Genomic DNA, 21,642 nt, shown 5'->3' on the forward strand with positions numbered 1-21,642 from the left:
AAATCCAGGACATACAACTAAACGTTGCCCCAAACTTTTGCTGAATAAGGTTTCCAGTCTCTGGGGCATTCTCCCCAAAGCAAACATAAATTTGAGTTACAGCATGGCTAAGCTCAGGACCAATGTGTGTACTAACCATAGTGAAATCCTTATGGAAAAATACAACTTTAAAGAAGAGTGAGCTTCTGACACTGGATACTTTCTCATTGCCCAGCAGTTTGTTTATATTACTGGAAAATGATAACATAAATATAAATAGTGCCAGACCCAGGGGGCAAGGTAATGTGCTATGAGTTTAAATCTGTCATTAGGAGAAGCTGATTAGGTCTTATGTCTGTCTAAAGGATGAAGACTTGTGCCATCTGTGACAACAGTGACTGGCTTAGTTACTTATCTTCAACAACTACAGTGAGACTTGGGGCCACTATCCATTACCATGTGATTAGATCACCTTTTTAAAAAAAGCCACCACATGAACAAACCTGAAGCAGTGCTTCGTTTTAGGAAGTGTTAATATGTTTAGCAACCAGTCTTGTTCACTAGCAATTACTTCAGGTTTTCTGTTTAAGTGATATTTTCTTGATATTTTGAATTCACCTAGTACCTGCTTGCTTATTTTTAGTTGCACCATCAAGACAAAATCTAGGTGCATAATTTGCACGTTAGCTTTAAACACTAATGTTATGTAACAATATTTATACTGAGGAGACACCAACAGTATTAATCAATTGTTTTCCATGTGAAATAAGATAATTAAAAGTGGCTTTAAGCCAGCCACTTCTCTCCCTCCCTTCTTTCTCTGTGCTGCTTAATGGCCTCTGTGTGATGTTGCTGTGGTCAGGCTCTTCTTCCTGGCTTGCTCTTAAGAGCCATCCCAAACAGTCTATTTAGTTCCTGTAGCCTTAAAATGTGAAGGGGACTCTGTGAAGGACTGATACAATGTGGCCATTTTAGGAAGACCACTGCTAACGGACTTGGTTTGCTCCCCCAAGATGACTACCTTGGATGGAGTCAGTAGCAGTTTTCCCTCTGCAATAATATTCAGGAGTCAGGGAGTTAGCCGAGTTCCTGACTTGTACCCTTGTGTGCTGTGTAACCTTGGACAAGTCACTTAACTTCTCTGTGCATCAATTCCCCCTTCTGTTGGTAAGCATTATTATCCCTCTTTGTAATTTACTGGAGATCCTGGTGTGAAAGGTGTTGTTATTAGTGCTAAGTATAATTAATGTAAAATATGATCTTTTTCATAGTGGGGAAGGTTAAAAAACTGTATTGCTGATAACTGCCAGGCTTCAGTTCATAGCATATTGTTCCAGCTGATTTTAACATCAGTGTGAAAGTTGAGTCTTTAGAATCAGCTCAGGATGAAGATCATGACAACTAGTAGATTATCCCAGTTGGGTTACTGTCTCAGCTGTGACAGAGCTGGTGGTCATTCTGTTGAGCTATTGTTTGCATTGGATTGGACACTTTACCAAAGTCATGGTCTGACTGTTAACATCTGAGTTTGAGAGGCACCTATCCTGTTGGGATGAGCGACCTGTTTTGGTGCTCTGCCCTCAGATATTAAGAGAACCAGTCAGTGCACTTTCAGGAGAGAGAATATTGTTTCTCTGTCAGGCCACTCTGTCGAGTGTTTGGTAGGTTGTGTTGTTTTAAAACAACGTTTATCCTCAGCCATTGATTGAGTAGCTCCCTTGTCATTCTCATAAGGTGGTTTTCAACAGTTAGTATGAGCTTCCTTCTCTTGGTGGCTAATTTCAGTTCCTCTCATTGAAAGGAAGTTTCAGGCTAAATTGTCTGATTTTGAGGATGCTGGATGGGATCTGGAGGGGACGTACACCATCAAGGGAATTCCTACATCATGTACTCTGAGCAGCACAAAAAAACTATAAGGTCCCCAAGTGAATACCCAAGTGCAGGAGGCCTTCAGTAGGAGCCAAAGAACTATTTCCACTGATTCTATGGCCCTGGCCATGGGAGTGATAGGGAAGAGCGAGGGAGGGATTGAGAGTAGTCCCACAGCCCAGCAATTCTGCTTTGCCACTGCAGCCTCGGGCGGGGGAGGGGAGCAGAAATTAAAAGATGAAACATTGCTGCCGGCCACAAGCAGGGTGAGGCAGCTGCTGGCAGCTGGCTCAGGCTGTTTCTCCACAGCTTCAGAGGGAGGAGGAAGGAATCAGTCATTTTCCAAGTAGTCCTTGCTCCCTTTCTCCTGTCTGCCCTTCTCCACACCTGTCACAATATTATCAGGCTCAACTTACTGGCAGCCCCCAGAGCTTTTCTTTTCTCTTTTCTCTGCCTGACTCTGGAAAGGAGGAGGGAGCAGAGGAAGTAGGTAAACACTACAGCCGCTGCTGCCAGGGGAGCAGTAGGGAGGAGGAAGAAGCTGGAGCTAGGCAGGAGATGAAAGATTCCTGGCACTGCTCCATGTGTGGCTTCAACAGTGTGGTCTCCCCATTCTGTATGTGGCTTTAGAGATCTGGTGAGCCAACTAGCAGCAGCTCATCCTTCCCCTTCTGCCAGCAGATAACTGAAACCATCTTCAGATGTCTGTGGATTTTGTCCCACTTTCCCTATTGCTGTAGTTTGGGGGAGAAAATGCCCCTTCAATATGGTCCAGGAGTCAGCAGATGCTGGGACCGTTCCCATCAGCTCAGATCTTTGCCGCCCAGCATGCATGCGTGCTCTTTCCCAACCCCACCCTCACCAAGAGCAAAAAATAATAAAAAAAAGCCGCCCAGACTGTGCCGCCCCATGAATGGATGGAATGCCGCCCCTTAGCATGTGCTGCCCAGGCACTTGCTTCCTCCACTAGTGCCTAGAGCCAGCCCTGGTCAGAGCAATGTCCTTCCAGCCTCTGCTTCAGCTAGGTTTAGGAATTCAGTTCCTTCATTTCCTATCAAGTGTTGTGTGTCTAAAATATGGTGACACCCACTGTAGCAGCCACTTTGACTATGTACCTAATTATATAATGATATGTCATTAGACACCTAACTGGGTGTGAGGTATTTTCTTATATTAATATGGAATGGGCACAAGCAATCATGAAACCTGGATACTCTGCACCATTCATGGTGCCACACAATCAAGTGGAAAACCCTAGACCAGTCTGTGTAATAGACAGAATTTTGTAAGCGTACCAGAATTCTTAAATATTTAATGACTGGAAGCTATTCATGTAGCCACTTAGAATTATTACCAAATAATTCTAGTGTCATTTTAAAAGACCAGATTATTTGCTTTAATATGACAAACAAAAATCCCTGAGGAGAAGAAATGGGAAGTACATGTGTCCAGAACATTTGACACTCACTACATGGGAGGCTTCCAGACCAACTTTCGTCCTATATTGCCATGGGATTATTTGGTATTACTAAAGGCTGAAATGGGGCACAGTTTTTTTCAACCTGGGAAATATTATTCCAGGTCTAGAATTCACTATTAATTAGTGTAGCCGCCTTTCATCAGAGAACAGGACAATGTTTTGAGTACATAGATGCTTTTTACTCACTCAAAAGCAATATCTTGGGTGATTTGTAAAAACATTAAGAAATTTGAAGTAGAAAGGCTAGTAGATTGGAATAAAATTCAGGAGAGCAGTGTCCTAATCCTAACTCTGCCACTTCTGTGACCTGGGGCAAGTCTCTCTGTCTCCGTTTCCTCTCCTACCCTTGATGTGTCATGTCTGCTTAGAGACTGTAAGCTCTTTGAGGGAAAGGACAGTTTGTACAATGCCTGTAAGTATCACTTTAATTAAGAATCTGCTAAAATGGCTGCTAAAATATATTCTGTAATTCCAATAAATGCCGTTTGCTATTTTCTAAAACCACTCACGATGGTGATATGCAGAACCAAGCATTTGTTTGTTTATCTTAAGGCTGTGTCTTAAACATATCACTATAATATCTAGGTACTTCATAACAATAAGACCACGAGTAAAATTTTCAAGAGCCCAATGACTTGAGCGCTTAAATCCCATTAGAAATCACGTGGGTGCTTTTGAAAATTTTACCCCATGTCAGAATCTTATAATATAATCCATTTGGTTCTCCAGTTTAATCAATGATCTCAGTAAATCATGGTAGCATATTCACAGCCCACGCTTTGAAATCAAAAGACAGGAGCAGAATCATAATTAGAGGGTTCCTTAAGTTTTAGCAAGCACTCTGGAAATTCAGTAAACAAGCTGGAAACAAACTTAAGTTATGGAGTCACAATATTCAGGAAAAAAAGAACTTCACAGCACACAAGGCAAATGTAAAAACACATATACACAGACTTACATGCATCAGGGAAATGTCATTCATAGATTTTAACATCAAATAGGGCCATTATGATCATGTAGTCGTACCTCTTGCATAAAATATGCCAAAGAACCTCACCCAGTAGTTTCTGCATATAACTTCTATTTGAGCTATAGCATATCCTTAAGAAAGGTATCCAGTCTTGATTTAAAGACGTCAGGTAATGGACTAAAGATAATATCTTTAGTCCTATAGCACTAGGACGGTAAAGTAAGTTTTGAAATAGAATGAATCAGACAAATGTGATATGTATCCCAAAATTATCCTGTCACAAACACTCCCCCAACTACTCTGTCCCTGTGCATAGTGGTGTAGCCATGGTGGACAAATACTGGTTGCAGTCCGTTTGCGGAAGGGGCAGCAAAAAATAGTTTCAAAGCTTCCTCCCCTTAAAAGCCAACTCTGGTTGTTAAGCAACAGTATAATTCTGCAGTTTTCACAGTGGATCCAGCTGCCAAAGTTGCTAAGCAACATCAGTTGGCATCAATGTGTGCACTTTTGGAATAATCCAGTAATATCTATTATAGGAATAGTGCTTCATGGGATTTCTCCTAGATCTTAGCCTGGCTCTTGCTAGTTATTGTGTGACAGGAAATTAGGGCTGGAAACAACTTTAGGGTGATGCTTGTTGTAGGCCTTCAAGATATTATGATACAGAAAGCAAACAGACTGGTTCTGCAGTGGTTACATTAAGATTATACAATGCAGAAATTATATCTCTTCTAAACACACCCCTCTGCTGTGTAGTACCTCTGAGTGTAGCAGATGCATAACTTTATGCTCAGTATTTCCACAGAGTCCTGCAATTTAATCCATTTATCTCACAGCACCAGGCAGTGTGACATTAAGGAAAAAATGTATCCCATCTTCCTTTGACAGTATTTGGATTCTAAAGTGAAATGACCCTGAGCTAACGCTTTCCCATATAGATTTTAGCCAGTGAATATTCTGCTCCTCTAAAAGTCACAATACATGAGTAGCCTATGGACCTTTAAGTCTACAAAGGATTTTTTCAGGTCGCGTCTTACAAATATGTAGAATAAGCTAAATGATATGTAGCTTTTGTGCCTCATTGGCAGCTTCCCCAAAACTATGTTGTTTACCCTCTTGATGTCCTCAAATACATTGAGAGCTGTTTTGGAGTAGGTCCAAGGGTTAGGGGGTGTGGTTGATTTGTTTTAGCGCATAGCCACCTGATCCCATATGCCACTCCATCCACCTTTCAGATTACTCATGCTTCTGGCAGTAGGAAACTGCTGCCTAGAGGCTGTGCAAATATTTGCAGCTCGCCAGACAAAGGAATTCTGCTTTGCACATGTTTTAATAGCAAATATAAAGAGGGCCTGAATCATGAACAACTACAAAAGGTTGATTTCCCTCTCCCCCATAGTTTGTGGCGAACAAGTTATATTCTGCAAGGCGCCTTCCCCAATTTCAGATAGTTGGGTTTACCCACATTGATATGATAGGTGGAATAGTGCCATGTACTGGCTTGTGTGTGTGTGTGTGATGCTGCCTTTTTGTGATTGGCAAAGGGAAAGGATATGGTACCTGCCTACTACTAGTGCTAGCTATAGGTGTTTTCCTAAGCTCCAGTAAGAGGCCTTTGGTTTTTCAGGTGAAGAGAAAGAGCTCACACATACATTTTAGATAATTTTATTGTCTGCCAACAATGAACATTATGATGGCCCAACTAAAAATCAATAAATAAAGGGTACATTTTTCAGGTACAGTGAAGACCCAAATTTCATAAAATAAGCTTGATAAAATAAAACATTGATAAAATAAGCTTTTACAGAACCTAAACCAGGAGGTGGAGCCCAGGGCAAAAGTAGTTTTAAGCCACTTTTGTTCCCTCCACTTTGTAGGCTCCTGTGAAGACCCAGACCAGCATTTTGTTGTTCTCGTTTATGGCAGCCCATCCTGAGCTCCCTGTGAGCTGTGGCGCAGAATCCCCATGGCGCTATGTGCTACAGAACCACATGCCAGGGTTTGCGAAAGAGAGTAGGGAACATAGTCACTTATGCCTGCACCAGGGAATTCTCCTCTGGTCAATAGCCGTGCACCAGCGTATAGTGGTTAAAGTTGGGGACAGAAATGGTACAGAAGCAATGGAATTCATTTAGGCCTTGATCCTGTAAATACTTTGTTCAATCAGACTGCTCATATGCATAAAGTTATTAAATTGCATATCTGAAGAACCAGGGTCATTTGCAAAATCCTCTGGGATGAATTCAGTTGTGATTAACTGTAGGAAAAAGAGCATTTTTTGACAGCTACCCAGTGAGAGTCCTGCCACTTGTTCTTATTTAGATAGCATGCATTTAACAGTGCAAAAATTAGTACAGTAGTGCAAGCCCTCAAAATGCAATAAATGACAGTTTGTCATGTCATGTGGTACCAGCAAGAGCCACTGCTCTGTGTGGAAGCATGTTAACCGCTTGCACTTCTAACTAATGAGAAATTCATTGGCTGTTGCTGTCAGCTGCCTTTGTGAACACCCTTTTTGTGTGCACTTCCTGGAACTGACAGCAAGCAGTAATAATAGCAATTAGCTCGCACCATAAACCGGTCCTTCTTGCATCATCACATTTCAACGAGTTTTTGTTATAGGCCTCCACCTTTCAAGATGATTCATTGGAAAATTACTCCAACATACAGCCTGTGCTGGAACACCTACCTTTGGCAGTAAACACTTCTGGGAGTTTCTGACAGCAGTGTCAGAAAATGAAAGACAAACTTAAAAAAGACAAATAAGCAAACCAGTGAATATACTGATTTTTTCTATTAAAATAAACCACCACATGGTTAATATTGATACAGTTTCACCCTGAGTAAATCTTCAATGTAAGGAGAAGTTCCAATGTTATAGATGGAGAAGTACTATACATTGTGATGAGGAGACAAACATTTTCTGAAATGGTATTTGTGTAATAGAGTAGCATTTTTTTTTTAATGAAATTGCAAATCCATAATGATCTCTCACTTGAACCAGTACAGACAGAGTGAGAGAGAGAGAGAGAGAGAGAAACTGGTTCTCTTCTGTGCCTGGGGTGGAGGCAGAGTTGTTTGTTCAACTGGTTATGTGTAAATTGAGGTGGGTGTGTAGCTGAAATAAGCCTATGTTTCATGTGATTCTGAGTGGAAGAGGAGGTGGGAAAAGAGCTGGAGGTTTGCGAGGTGCAGTCAAAAAGAATGGTTTAAAGACAACAGTCTGAAGTGTCAATAGTTCCAGAGCAACCAGTCTTAATCCTGGAATGTAAGTGAAAAATAAAGTATTCTCTTTATTTAAGGAGACAAATGATTTTATTGTTCACCAGAAAAGGGCTTGAAAGGTTTACCAGGCCAGCTTTGTACTAGCAGCTACTTTTTGAAATGTGAAGTGTTAAATTACATTTCATTATTAAAATTATTTATTTAAAGTTGTTCCATGGTATTTAGGAACATAGGAAGTATACACTATATTTTAACTGAGCTAATATTTAATGTATGGACTGAGATTTGTTTTATTAGCACGCTTTTAATATTCACTTGAAATAAAATAAATATGAAACTGTTTAGAAAGAACACTCAGTTTAAGACTAGAGTCGTGACTTGCATTGAGGAAATATTTTAGAACTGTATATGGACTCAGATATATGTAAACTAAACCCATTGGAATTATATTTTAATTTGCAAAAATGTCTTAACTCAGCAATGTACACTTCACTTATTAATGTAGAGCCTGTAGAGACTTTTTACTTTTACTCCTAATTTATGGCAGATTTATTTTAACTCCTAGATAAGGGATGATATCTGAGCTGAGAAGCCCACACAGTTTTATATTGCAAGGAAAGAAAAAATAATTAAATATTTTATTGGGGATTAGTGAATAGAGTTTTTAGTCCTTATATGTCAGCTGCATTTTCATGTACCTTAACTGCTGTAAATTCTAATGAGGTCCTGTAAGCAACACTGTATTATTTTGGTTGTAATAGTACCTTACAGTTTTAGTCTCCATTAGTAGTTATTGTGCTTAACAGTACTGAAGTGGTGTAACAAGCCTTGCAGGATATTCTGAAACTGAGTGAATTTCACCTAAAAGAAATTTTAAACAACAGTAACATGACACAAGGGAACCAAAGCGAGGGAAGAACTGAGCCCAAAACTCTGTTCTTGATGATGATTCACAATGCTAAAGTGGGGTGGGGAAGAAGGAGGTCTCAGTTAAGGGCAATGGGCTAAATTCTGGTCTCAGGTGTGCACTTCTCCCACAGATGCTATTGCTGTGCACTTCCATTAGAGGGCAGAATTGGGAGCTTTGACTTTGAACTTCCTGGCTTTGTCATTTAGTATCACAATCTCAACATTATCTGAGTACAAGACCAGCTGTATTCCTGCCACAGAACAAACTGTGGGAACAGAAAAAGTTTTTGGTCATCAGCATGGAAACATCAACAAAGTCTTCCCTTGGGGAATGAATTAAACTGTCCGTAGTGTCTTGGAGGAGTTGTGTAAGCAGTTTGTTAAGACACTGTTATATGTATATATTTCAAAATATATTATAATATTTACCTGTTAGCCTGGGATGGCTTAATAGGACCCTGTTTCAGAGACTCATCCTGTGAGATTGGAGAGGCAAGGTGGGTGAGGTAATATCTTCTATTGGACCAACTTCTGTTGGTGAGATGGACAAGCTTTCAAGTGTACGTAGAGCTCTTCTTCAGATCTGGGAAATGTACTCAGAGTGTCACAGCTAAATACAAGGTGGAACAGATTGTTTAGCATAAATTGTTAACACATATTCCAAGGGACCATTCAAGGTGAATTGGCCCATTAATACCTCTCTAGTCATGGGGGAAGGGGGTGGATTAGTGAGTTATAAATTGTTGTAATAAACCATAAATCCCGTGTCTCTATGCTGTTCATGATTTTTAGTGTCTAACAAAGTTATGAATTTAAGATCCCAGGTTTGTCTTTTGAAGGTGTTGTGCAGGTTTCCTTTGAAGATAAGGACAGAGAGGTCAGATAATGAGTGATCGCTTTGTGAAAAGGTATCAGAGGGGTAGCCGTATTAGTCTGGATCTGTAAAAGCAGCAAAGGTGCCACAGGACTCTTTGCTGCTTTTTGTGTAAAGGGTTCATCCACAGGTTTTTTTGTTGTTGTCATGTTGTGGGCTTTCTATTTCAGATGCGGGGCCGTCCTTATGCATACCCGGCTGCGTTGGACATCTGAAAATTTGGGGCACCACCGGGACAGCAGGTAAGAGCGGGTCAGCTCCCACACACCCAGCACGCTCTGCAGCCTCCTTAGGCAGGGGCCGTATTCACAGAGCTGAATGTGCCGGCGTGGCACATTCTGCGTGAGGGAGAGGGTACGGGGCTTTCTGTGGGGAACTGTGACTCCGCCGCCATGAGGTGGGCCGGGTGGCTCGGTATCCTTTGCTGCCTTGTCCCTCCCCCTAGGCTGTGAGCCCGAGCTGCCGCAGCGTCTGCTGCGTACGGAGCTCAGTGTGTGTCAGCAATGGAGGGTCCATGGGCGGGGATGGTGGCTGTGCCTCAGGTTGGGCATAGGGGCCCCATAAATCCTAAAGACGGCCCTGTTCAGATGGCAAAATTATGAGATTGAACATCCTCAACTCTCGTTGATTTTAATGGGAGTCGAGAGCATTCACCACTCTATGATGAACCACTTTATCTCTTGGGAGAACCCAACCTGAAATTTGATCTTTGAGCCAGATCCTGCTCCCTTTGAAACCAGTGGGAGTTTTGACAGTAACTTCAACAGGAAAAAGCTAGGACTCCTATTACTCTTTAAGGATATGTCTGCACAGCAGAGAAAAACCCATGGCTGGCTGACTTGGGCTCGCGGGGCTCAGGTGGTGGGGCTGTTTCATTGCTGTGTAGACTTCAGGACTTAGGCTGGAGCCTAAGCTCTGGGACCATCGCACCTCACAGGATTTTAGAGCTCGGACTCCAGCTTGAGCCCGGAAATCGAGTCTGAGCCTGTAGAGGCTAGCTGCAGGCTTTTCTTTGCTTTGTAGACATACCCTAAGGGCTTAATCCTGTGCTCATGGAGCAGGTTCAGGCTCTGTACATAAGCACAGCACCAAATAACTTAAAAAACCCCTCCAATTTAAAAAAGTTAATATTCTATCATGGTAATAAAATACCCTAGAAGCTTATGGCATTTTATGGACTACTAGATCCCAATTCTTTTCTTACACCCACATAGTGCCATCGACTTTAGTTAGCTACTCTTGCTTTATTATGGAGCATGCGAGCAGATTTAGGCCAACAATCTGGAATTTCATCATAAGGCAAAAGTAAAGAGAGTATTTGTAATATTGTGGTGGAGGGTTCCTTAGGGAATATTAACACCTGCATTTTAAACTACTGGAAACGAAGTCTGAACATAGTCTGCACAATAGTTCTGAGTGTCATGAGTCAATCGTAATAGTGAGCTGATAAATTAGGAACATGAGCTGGTAGTAACCCCTAAACAGAGAATAATTCCATTCTTTTATTTTATTTTTTTAATCTCCTTGTGTGGATTGGATGAAGAAAGACCCAATTCTGCACAGGGAAATAATCCATTGGTCTTAAATTCTGGAAATCAGGAGTAATTCCATTAAAATCAATGAAGTTACACTGGTACAAAATGGGTGGAAATGAAGGCCCTGTTTGTGTGAAACTGGTATGAAATCAGAGTCAGGCCTGCTGCCTGTAAGTGGAGTTTTGTCTAAGTGAGGACAGCAGGATAAGACTTAGTGTTAAGGATGTGAAGACCAAATGTTTTTATCGAAAGCTTAATGGAAAAATAGTACTTCTAATGTAGTAAGCTGACATTTAGAATTCCAGACTCCATATGAATTCAGGGTATTATAAGGATTTTTTAAAATGATTTGAATACAGTTAAAACCAAAAAGTTTCAAATGAGCTGTCCATCAGAACTAACTTTGGCAAAGAAAATCCCTTGCCACTCAGATGATATACACAGTGCTTGTGGTAACTGAGAAACATAGCAACAAAATTGTATTTAGAGGAGAGCCTGCCAGCTTCAGCCAAAACAATGTTGGAGAAGAGATCAGGGAGGAGCATCACAGAAGGAACCCTTAGAAAGCTATTTTCTCATGATGTGTTTGAGATGAAGATTCTTATGAGCCTTAATTTTAGGAGAAAGAAGGATGAGGAGGCAAAGTTTCAAATCACTTGGTTATACAATGAAGGTTTACAGTTTTTCATTTCTTTTAGTTATCTGGCTTAACCTAATTATTGTGTGATACCGGATCTCTTGCATCACAATGGGGAATGAAAACAGCCGCACAGAAAATCAGGTGGGTGTGATAAAACTTTCCTTCCCCCTTGTCCTTACTGCCTATCTTAAAGCAAGTCTTTTCAGAGAACTGCCGTTTTCCCAATGAATTAAATTCTGCTCAGTTATACCCATGCAAGTCCAAGGAGTTTAATGAATGCTACTGAGGGCTGAATCTGGGCCTTAAACAGTAAAATGTTATATTAGTTTCCTCTTCTTTCAAGATAACTGTCTAGTTTACATGTGTTGATCCAGGCATTTATACCTTGCTCAGCACAAGAGTCCTCTAGTATTTAATTTTGGTGGAAGGTGATCTTGGATTATTTTTCTGATAAATTTGCAGATGTGTTTATCCTTCAAACATTTTATTTTTTAACTCACTGCAGTGAAGAGTACCTGTAATATTTCCCTTTGCTAAATATATGGCTAGTTACATTGGCTCTAACTCCAAGGGCTGCTAATAGTGAGTTGCAGATGCTTCAACACCTCTCAGAATTTGGCCCATTGATTACATGTGAGTAAAAGTTGTGATTGGCCCTTGTTCCAGGAGCTAGAGATCACTGGAACACAACAGCTCTCTGACCGTGCCGCATTTCTCCCTTACACTGGGGCTGGGAGTGAGATCGCACAGAGTTGATTACGCTGACTCTATATGTCTACACTGCAGTAAAAGACTGGCACCTGGTCTGGGTCAGCTGACTTGGGCTCACAGGGCTCAGGCTGAAGGGCTATAAAACTGCAGTGTAGACGTTCAGGCTTGGGCTGGAGCCTGGGCTCTGAGACCCTACAAGCAGGGCGGGTCCTAGAGTCCGGCTCTAGCACTATACTGCAATTTTATAGCCCTGCAGCCCAAGCCCCGAAAGCTTTTAGCTTTCGTGCCGTACATCTCTGTCCTGGGGATATCACCTACTGACTGGCTAAGTGAGCTTTCCACCTGCCATGTGCAGCTGGAGTGGTACTGAGCAGGCAGGACAGATGCCAGATTTGGCCTAAACAATTCAAAACATTGTGACTTAAAAACAAGCAAAAAAAGGATACAAGCCCAAATTATTTTCTGGGTCTCCATTAACAGAAAATGCACTATTAGGCAGAGAAAATTACAAGTAATTAGAATGGGAGGAATCACTGAAATCTGCAAAGCATCCATTGAAAAGATTTGTTATGTTTTGCTTATCCAGTGATCCAAACTAACATGTTTCAGTTAATAAATGTTTAACTATATTTGTTTCTAGTCAGAAGTTGCTGGCACAAATAAAGTCATCCTAATACCACCCAACGAAGGAACACAGCAGGTATTAGACAATGAAAATAATTTGCCTGGTTTGTGTTTCAGCATTTTAACATAATTTGTGGCTGTTTGTTGGACATGCATGACCTTTTGGCTTTTCTTTTCTTGACACTGACTGCAAATTTAGTAAGCAGCCATGTATTTGTTTTCAACAGGTTGTCAAAAAAAAAAATAATCAAAATCTGGTTTCTTTTAAACATGTGTTTAGTTGTTCAGTAACATTCTATGCTATTAGAGAAATGTCCAATGCTAGTATGTTATTGCATGCCAGCTTTCCTTCCGCTTTTTTATTAATTAAGATGGAGAAATTAATTTTGTTGATGGAGCCCATACCAATTCACATGTGGTGTTGATATATTTATCAAGTAGCAACATCCCAAAATTCCAGCACTGAGCTGTGTCATGAACAAAATGTTCAAACATGGAATCAGAGATGGGAGACTATACGCTAAATTTAGCACTGACTTAAAAGTTAGAAAGTCTGTTTATTAATTCTGAGCACCCAAGACTGAGCTAGGAGCTTCACAGAAAAGGAGTAAAAGACAGTCCTGCTCAAGAGAGTATACAAATCTACATTCAAAAATCACACAAGTGCTGGTAATAAACAGAAAGTGAAGCAGAAAGTTCTAGATTTAGAACGAAACTTGGCATTTTTGAGATTCGAGTTGGCTCTGGCAGTGCATGAGTGCTCAGCTGCTGTGTGATTTTAACAACCCCATCCCCACTCCTCATCCTCTGGTCATCCTAGAAACAGGGAAAAAGTTACTTTCAGAAAATTATTCACGTTGGTGGTGTAGCACATTTGGCTTCCATTGAGTTAGAAATACAGGGATTTTAAAGTCACATTTCCTTTGAAAAGCAACAGTTCAAATTAAGGGGAAATTGTGTTGTTACATTCAAGGAGAGTTAGTGACAACAAAAGTTTTGGCCCAGATTGTGCAATTAAGGCCCAGCCCTTATTAGTGTTATGTTCACAACATACACACAGAGAACTTAAATAAAAACATAAAATACTCTTGCTGGAAGGTTGCAGCGTAACACCACTTTATTTCTTAAAATTCAGAACAACAATCCACAAGGGAGGGAGAGAGAGCAAGAGAGAGAGCGAGAGAGCAGGCCTCTCGATAAAACACAGGCACATCTCACCCCACCAAACCTTTTGGCTGGCTATAGACAGAGGGTATGTGTACACTGCAATTAAAAACCTGTGGCTGGCCCATGCCAGCTGGCTTGAGCTTGTGGGGCTTGGGCTAAAACAGCCCCTTAGCCCAAGCCCCGCGAGCTCAAGTCAGCTGGCACAGGCCAGCCGCAGAGTTTTTAATTGCTGTGTTGACATACCCTGACTGTTGTAGGTACAGATGGCATCCTTCCCTATAGAGTCCCCTAGCCTGCAAGTGTAACCCATGCCTGTTTGGTGTGGCACTAGAGATTGATGAGTCTTCTACAGCCTTGCTAAGAGAGACACGTCTTTTAGCTCATGCTGTAGACCCGTGGTAGGCAACCTATGGCATGCGTGCCGAAGGCGGCGCGCGAGCTGATTTTCAGTGGCACTCACACTGCCCAGGTCCTGGCTACCAGTCTGGGGGGCTCTGCATTTTAATTTAATTTTAAATGAAGCTTCTTACACATTTTGAAAACCTTATTTACTTTACATACAACAATAGTTTAGTTATATATTATAGACTTATAGAAAGAGACCTTCTAAAAACGTTAAAATGTATTAATGGCACACACAACCTTAAATTGTGAATAAATGAAGACTCGGCACACCACTTCTGAAAGGTTGCCGACCCCTGCTGCAGATGCTCATGTGTTAAGCTCCAGAGATCCCAGCCACTGACCACTGGGATCTGTCAGTGTTACGCAGTCAGGACCAGGAAACCCTTCACACTTAAAGTGATAGCTTGGGATTTTAACACAGTTTTCAGTACACTACAAGTAGCTGCTACTGCAGAGTCACCCTTTCCTAAGGGGAAAGCTGTGGAAGGCACAATGACTTCTGGTGCTCCAGGAGAGCCCAGTCACTGTGCTTCCCATTAGGCATTTAAAAACACAGCAACTGTCACTAGGGTTGTCAACTTTCTAATTGCACAAAACCAAACACCCTTGCCTTGCCCCACCCCTTCTCTGAGGCCCCGCCCCCACTCATTCCATACCTGTCCCTCCGTCGCTCGCTCTCCCCCAACCTCACTCACTTTCACCAGGCTGGGGCAGGGGGTTGGCATGAGGGAGGGGGTGAGAGCTGTGGCTGGGGGTGCAGGCTCAGGGGTGGGTTTGGGGTGTAGGAGAGGACTCTGGGCTGGGGCCGAGGGGTTTTGAGTGGGGCAGAGGGTTGGAGTGCAGGCTCCGGGAGGGAGTTTGGGTGTGGAAGGGGGTTCCAACCTGGAGCAGGGGGTTGCGGTGCGAGGTCTGAGAAGGAGTTAGGGTGCAGGAGGGGGGTTCCGACCTAGGGCAGGAGGTTTGGGGTGTGGGCAGTGGTGAGCTGGAGCCGGTACGCACCAGTTTGCACGAACCGGTTGTTAAATTTTGAAGCAGTTTTAGAACCGGTTGTTAACCCGCTTCCCTGCGAGGGGGCGCAGCGGCTTTGATGGGCTCCAGCCGGGAAGTGATGTAATTCCTCCTCCGGCCGCCGGGGGTGCTGCGCTGTGGGAGCCATGTGAGCCACCGCCTGGCCCTGGGCACGGGCCCTGTTGCTGCTGCTGCTGCTCCCCTGGCCATGGGGCTCCCACTACTGCCTGGTGGGTCCCTGGCTGCTCTGCTGGGCCTGGGCTGTGACCTGCTGCTCAAGCTGCTCCGAGCCGCTCTCCCCATGAGTACCCGCCATCCTGCCCGCAGCCAGCCCATCTCCAGCCAGCCCCGGACCCCCTGTCCACGGCCAGCCTCTGCCACACCCCCTGCCCTGCCCACACCCCACCCCGCACCCCCGTCCGCAGCCAGCCCCTGCCACACCCCCTGCCCTGTCTCCAGGCAACCCCCCTGCCCAAAGCCAGCCAGCCCCAAACCCCCCTGTCTCCAGCCAGCTCTGCACCCCCTACCCTGCCTGCAGCCAGTCCCGCATCCCCTGCCTCCAGCTAGCCCTGCCCTACACCCCTGTCTGCAGCTGGCCCCACGTCCACTGGTGCCCTGCAGTTCCCAGGGCAGTAACGCTGCACACCTGTTTCAATGAGGGGGGGCAGGGAGCAGCTGAGACCCACACATGTGCACACCCAAAGGTGATCAGACAGCAAGTGTGAAAAATTGGGATGGGGTGGGGGGTAATAGTAGCCTATCTAAGAAAAAGACCCAGAAATTGGGACTGTCCCTATAAAATCGGAACATCTGGTCACCCTAGCACACCCAGAGGGAGTGGCGGGGACCCACACATGTGAAATGGAGCTCATTTCTAGTTCAGGCCCATCTTTTTAAAAAAGAACTTTAGTTAGGGTTAACATACATCTGTATTTTCCTGGACATGTCAGGCTTTTTGGTTCTTAAGTCGGATGTATTTTTTATTGTTAAGGATGACTCCCAATAACTCAATGCATTGCCACTTCTTATGGAGAAAGATACAAAAAACACATACTGTGGCACATCCCTTAAATCAGAACCTTTTATAGGGAACCAGTTGTTAAGATTTTGGCAGCTCATCACTGGGTGCAGGCTCCAGCCGGGTGGCACTTACCTCAGGTGACTCCTGGTCAGCGGCGCAGCGGGGCTAAGGCAGGCTCCCTGCCTGCCCTGGCTCCGCACTGTTCCTGGAAGCGGCCGACATGTCCGGCCCCTACGTGGTGAGGCCAGGCAGCTCTGCACGCTCCTCACGGCTGCAGGCACCATGCCCGCAGTGCTCATTGGCCGCGGTTCCCGGACAATTGGAGCTGCGGAAGCAGTGCTCAGGGCGGGGGCAGCATGCGGCGCTTTCCTGATCGCACCTGAGGCTAGGGGCCACAGGGACATGCTGGCCACTTCCGGGAGTGGCGCGGAGCCAGGGCAGGCAGGGAGCCTGCCTTAGCCCAAAGGGCCCGATCAGCAGTTTCTGGTTGAAAACCAGACGCCTGGCAACCCTATATGAAGTCAGAGTTGTGGTTTTCTGTTGTCATACTTAACACAAGGTCCAAGAAGCCCAGCTTTTTCCAGAATTTCCAGTGGGCGACAGACAGCTGCACAACAACCAAGTGATATAGATCACATGGACAGGTGAAAAAACACAAAGCAATGACCAGAAATGTGAAAGCAGTTCTGTAGCTGTAACGCATTTGTCCCAAAGTGCACTTAAGCATCTGCTATATACATTCATGCAGGTCAGGGCTGAAGCACACTGGTGGGTTGTTGTGAAGAAGCTCACGTTGCCACTGTCTGTGCTGCACCTGTTCTGGGGATAAATAGTTCAGACTCCTCAGTAGCGCAGAAAGGTCATAAACACCTACAGTGCAAGGAGTGCAACCTTTGGGTTCAGACTGCCATTGCTTTTTCTGAAAGGAAAAAGAAATATGGTGCGTGATAGTGAGATTAAGACAGTGGCTAAGTATGGAAGAACAGCATTTTAAAAATTATTTTTTACATGCGCAGTTAGAGATTTCTAACGTATTACTCAAAAGAAGGAAAATAACATGCTACTGTAGGGTCATAAAATAAAAGTCTCTGAGCAGATTTTTAAAATTGCTTTTGCTTTCTTGTTATTACAGTTGCCTAAACTTTGTCCTGTTAGTGTCAATTATAAAATGGTAGGAAAAAACCTCCATGATAATTGTCACCCTCAGCAGGGAGGCTAAAGACTGAAAGGTTGTGAAAGCTGAATTACTTTACCCACAGAAGTTGTCCCTCCAAGGTTCCTTTTAAGACACATTGATATGAAGCTTGAGTTGATGTTGTTATTATTATTTATTATTTATTTTTATTATTGTATTTGCATTACCATAGTGCCTATGAGCCCTAGTCAAGGACCAAGGCCATTGTACTTGGGCCACAGACAGAACAAAAAGATCCCTGTCCCCAGAAAGCTGCCACTGCCTTTGCAGTGTTGGTAGAGAACTCCTCATGTTAGAGCTCTGTCAAGCAGCAACTTCTGTGTTCACTAGAGGCTTATCTTCACGGGGCGTTAGTGCACACCAGTGGGGGTTTGTTTTCTAGTGGGCACTAACTGGCCGTGTGGACCCTGCTGAGGTGCACTAAAAGTTTCCCAATGTGCTTCTCCTTGCTCCAGAAGTTGTGACCTGGAAGCACAGACCACTTGCAGCAGCACTCTCTGCCCCCCACCCCGCAACCCTAATCTCGGACTGATGCAGAGGGGAGGCCTGGGTGTGTGTGTTGGAGAATGAGCCCATCCTGCACTCACCCCACATGTGGTATGGGCCTGGTTCCCTACTCTGGGTGTTGCAAACTGGCCCATGGAGTTGCAGTGCTGCTCTGGTTTGGCCTGGTCGCAGGGTTGCAGTACCCTGAGTAGGGAGCCGAACCCTCTCCAATGGGACAGGAGCCGCTGCTGCTGGGTGAGTTCCTGGGCCTTCGCCTCCATGCTGGGCTAAGATTAAGGTTATGGTGCTGCGGCGAAGGATGCTGCTGCAGGAGGAGGAGTTCACCCTTCGACACGGGAGGCTATACCTGCCACTGCTCCATTGGTTATTGCAAAATCATACAGCACAATAAAATCTCTTCTGAGGCACTAACACCAAAGAACTCAATACTAAAAATACCATTTACCTGACAGAGGAGATTGCAGTAAAGTAAAATGACCTTGCCAACAAGTATGGGACAAAAATGCAAATGATGGACCTGACCTTGCAAGGAGCTCTGCTCAAACAATTCTCTACCACCGTTTTCACAAAGTGATTTCTAGGGCTGTCAAGTGATTAAAAAAATTAATCACGATTAATCGTGCTGTTAAACAATAACAGAATACTATTTATATAAATATTTTTGGATATTTACCACATTTTCAAATATGTTGATTTCAGTTACAACACAGAATACAAAGTGTACAGTGCTCACTTTATATTTATTTATTATAAATATTTGCACTATTAAAATAAAATAAATAGTATTTTTCAATTCACCTCATACAAGTACCATAGTGCAATCTCTATCGTGAAAGTGAGAACAGATGTGCACATGGCACTTTTGTAGCCGACATTGCAAGGTATTTATGAGCCAGATATGCTAACCATTCATATGCCCCTTCATGCTTTGGCCACCATTGCAGAGGACATGTTTCCATGCTGATGACGCTCGTTAAAAAAAAAAAAGAGTTCATTAAATTTGTGATTGAACTCCTTGGGGGAGAATTGTATGTCTCCTGTTCTGTGTTTTACCCGCATTCTGCCATATATTTCGTGTGATAACAGTCTCAGATGTCCCAGCATGTCTTTTTAAGAACACTTTTACCCGCATTCTGCCACATATTTCATGTTATAGTAGTCTTGGGTGATGGATCAGCACATGTTGTTCAGTTTAAGAATACTTTCGCTGCACATTTGACAAAACACAAAGAAGGTACCAATGCAAGATTTCTAAAGATAACTACAGCACTCAACTCAAGATTTAAGAATCTGAAGTGCCTTCCAAAAGCTGATCAGGATGGGATGTGGAGCATGCTTTCAGAAGTCTTAAATGCAGAAACTACAGGACTCAAACCACCAATAAAGAAAATCAACCTTCTGCTGGTGGCATCTGACTCAGATGATGAAAATGAACATGTGTCGGTCCACTCTGCTCTGGATCGTTATCAAGCAGAACCCCCATCATCAGCGTGGATGCATGTCCTCTGGAATGGTAGTTGAAGCATGAATCTTTAGCGCATCTGGCACGTAAATATCTTGCAATGCTGGCTACAACAGTGCTAGGTGAACACCTGTTCTCACTTTCAGGTGATATTGTAAACAAGAAGCAGGTAGCATTATCTCCTGCAAATGTAAACAAACTTTTTTGTCTGAGCGATTGGCTGAACAAAAAGTCAGACTGAGTGGACTTGTAGGCCCTAAAGTTTTACATTGTTTTGTCTTTGAGTGCAGTTATGTAACAAAAAAAATCTACAGTTGTAAATTGCGCTTTCATGATAGAGATTGCACTATGGTACTTGTATGAGGTGAATTGAAAAATACTATTTCTTTTGTTTATCATTTTTACAGTGCAAATATTTGTAATACAAATAATATATAGTGAGCACTGTACACTTTGTATTCTGTGTTGTAATTGAAATCAATATATTTAAAAATGTAGAAAAACATCCAAAATATTTAATACATTTCAGTAGATATTCTATTGTTTAACGGTGTGATTAATTGTGATTAATTTTTTTAATCGCAATTAATTTCTTTAGTTAATCGTGTGAATTAACTATGGTTAATCAACAGCCGTAGTGATTTTCCATCTACATGATCAACACAACTATGTTACCAGAAATCTTTTTCAAAAATCCCTCTTGTAAATTCTTTCTGGCCAGTTTTATAGTGTAGATGGAACATTAATATTCACACACGTATATAGGCACTCCTGTCTAATAGCTGTTAGGGTATTAGATTAGCATTTCAAGCAAGTGGCAATATCCCACTTTTTGTATTTGGATGCACTGTGAATAGCAGCCAGCTCTTTTCACAAGAGCTCTGCTGCAGTTTTAAGAATTTGATTTAATTTGTAAGTATAACGAGAATACTGACGAGTGCTCTACTATTCTGAGTTTTGGATGAACAAACTTTCCACTACCCTTTTCTGCAATCAGTTCAGGGTAGTAAAATGAGCAGTGTACTGGCCGCAAAGTATCATGTACACATTTTTTTCACTTGATAATAGCCTGCTAAGTCACACATGTGCAAACCATTTGGCTGAAAAGATGTGTGGCCTGCTGTCTTTAACAGTTAACATGTGTTACCCTCCCTATTTGGTCAGCTTGGCAGTTGTTTCTGAAATCTGATTCCTGACACCATGGGGATGACCTTTGGTTTACTTCCCAGCATTCACCTGCAGTCAGATTGTTCACCATAAGCTTCTTACAGAGGAAGTTGTTGATTTGGAGTGAATGAACTGATGATTCTAACAGACAAACTTTTAAATCAATCTAAGAAATAATTCGTAGTTCACGTTAGAAAAGAGCAATGGAAGATGTGCAGAAAATAAAAGGTAAGATCTGGTTTACTGATTAAGAACGAAGCTTTGTTCCATCTCTTTTTCCCTTTCCCAATAAACACAAGGAGCTATTAGAAATGGAAACTTAGTGTAACTCTTCAAAGATTACTTTCAACTACAGTCAGAACTATGGCATGTTTCAACAACTCCATAAAAGGATGTGTGTTTAATGTAAGAATGTACCATAGGGGAAGATTTAAAAGAAAGCAATTTTGTTCATTCAAAGAAAAAAAATAATGCCCACCCATCCCTTGTGTTTAAGTACAAATTTCTACCGTTAAAACAATCGTTTTAGTGGTGCCTTATCAAGACACTACTGATCTGTTGGGGAAACCGTCAGACCTCTCGGAATTTTGTAATACAATACCATGGCAGCAGCTAATGCTGTTGCTAGGGCTTTAAATCAGACTGGGAAATTCAATGAGTGTTCAGGGAACCGTGTTGTGCATAGAATCCAATGTTGTATTAAAGTAACTTTTTGATTCAATAATGTTTGCCAAAATATAACAGTGGATTTTACTGGATCATTTAAATCTCTTGGATTCTAAAATCATTTAATAATAGACTATTCTTGTAAATCATTGGTCTCTTTAGCCCCTGATCAAACAGGCTGCACCAGAAGAAAATTATTGGGATACTGAAAGCTGATCTTTGTACATT

General features: G+C 42.7%; 1 protein-coding gene across 7 annotated transcripts in view; it reads left to right on the top strand.

Annotated features, from left to right (window-relative positions):
• TACC2 (transforming acidic coiled-coil containing protein 2) overlaps nt 1–21,642 on the top strand; it is a 210,661-nt gene that overhangs the window by 12,236 nt on the left and 176,783 nt on the right. For all 7 annotated transcript variants that reach the window (XM_039482919.1, XM_039482922.1, XM_039482923.1 and 4 more), the window contains exons 2-4: nt 9,477–9,548; nt 11,540–11,622; nt 12,833–12,892. In XM_039482919.1, the coding sequence (XP_039338853.1) occupies nt 11,590–11,622; nt 12,833–12,892 (93 nt within the window). In that variant the 5' untranslated portion in view covers nt 9,477–9,548; nt 11,540–11,589. The remainder of the gene's footprint in view (nt 1–9,476; nt 9,549–11,539; nt 11,623–12,832; nt 12,893–21,642) is intronic.

The sequence above is a fragment of the Mauremys reevesii genome, linkage group 7, assembly GCF_016161935.1.
Source record: "Mauremys reevesii isolate NIE-2019 linkage group 7, ASM1616193v1, whole genome shotgun sequence".
NCBI lineage: Eukaryota > Metazoa > Chordata > Testudines > Geoemydidae > Mauremys > Mauremys reevesii.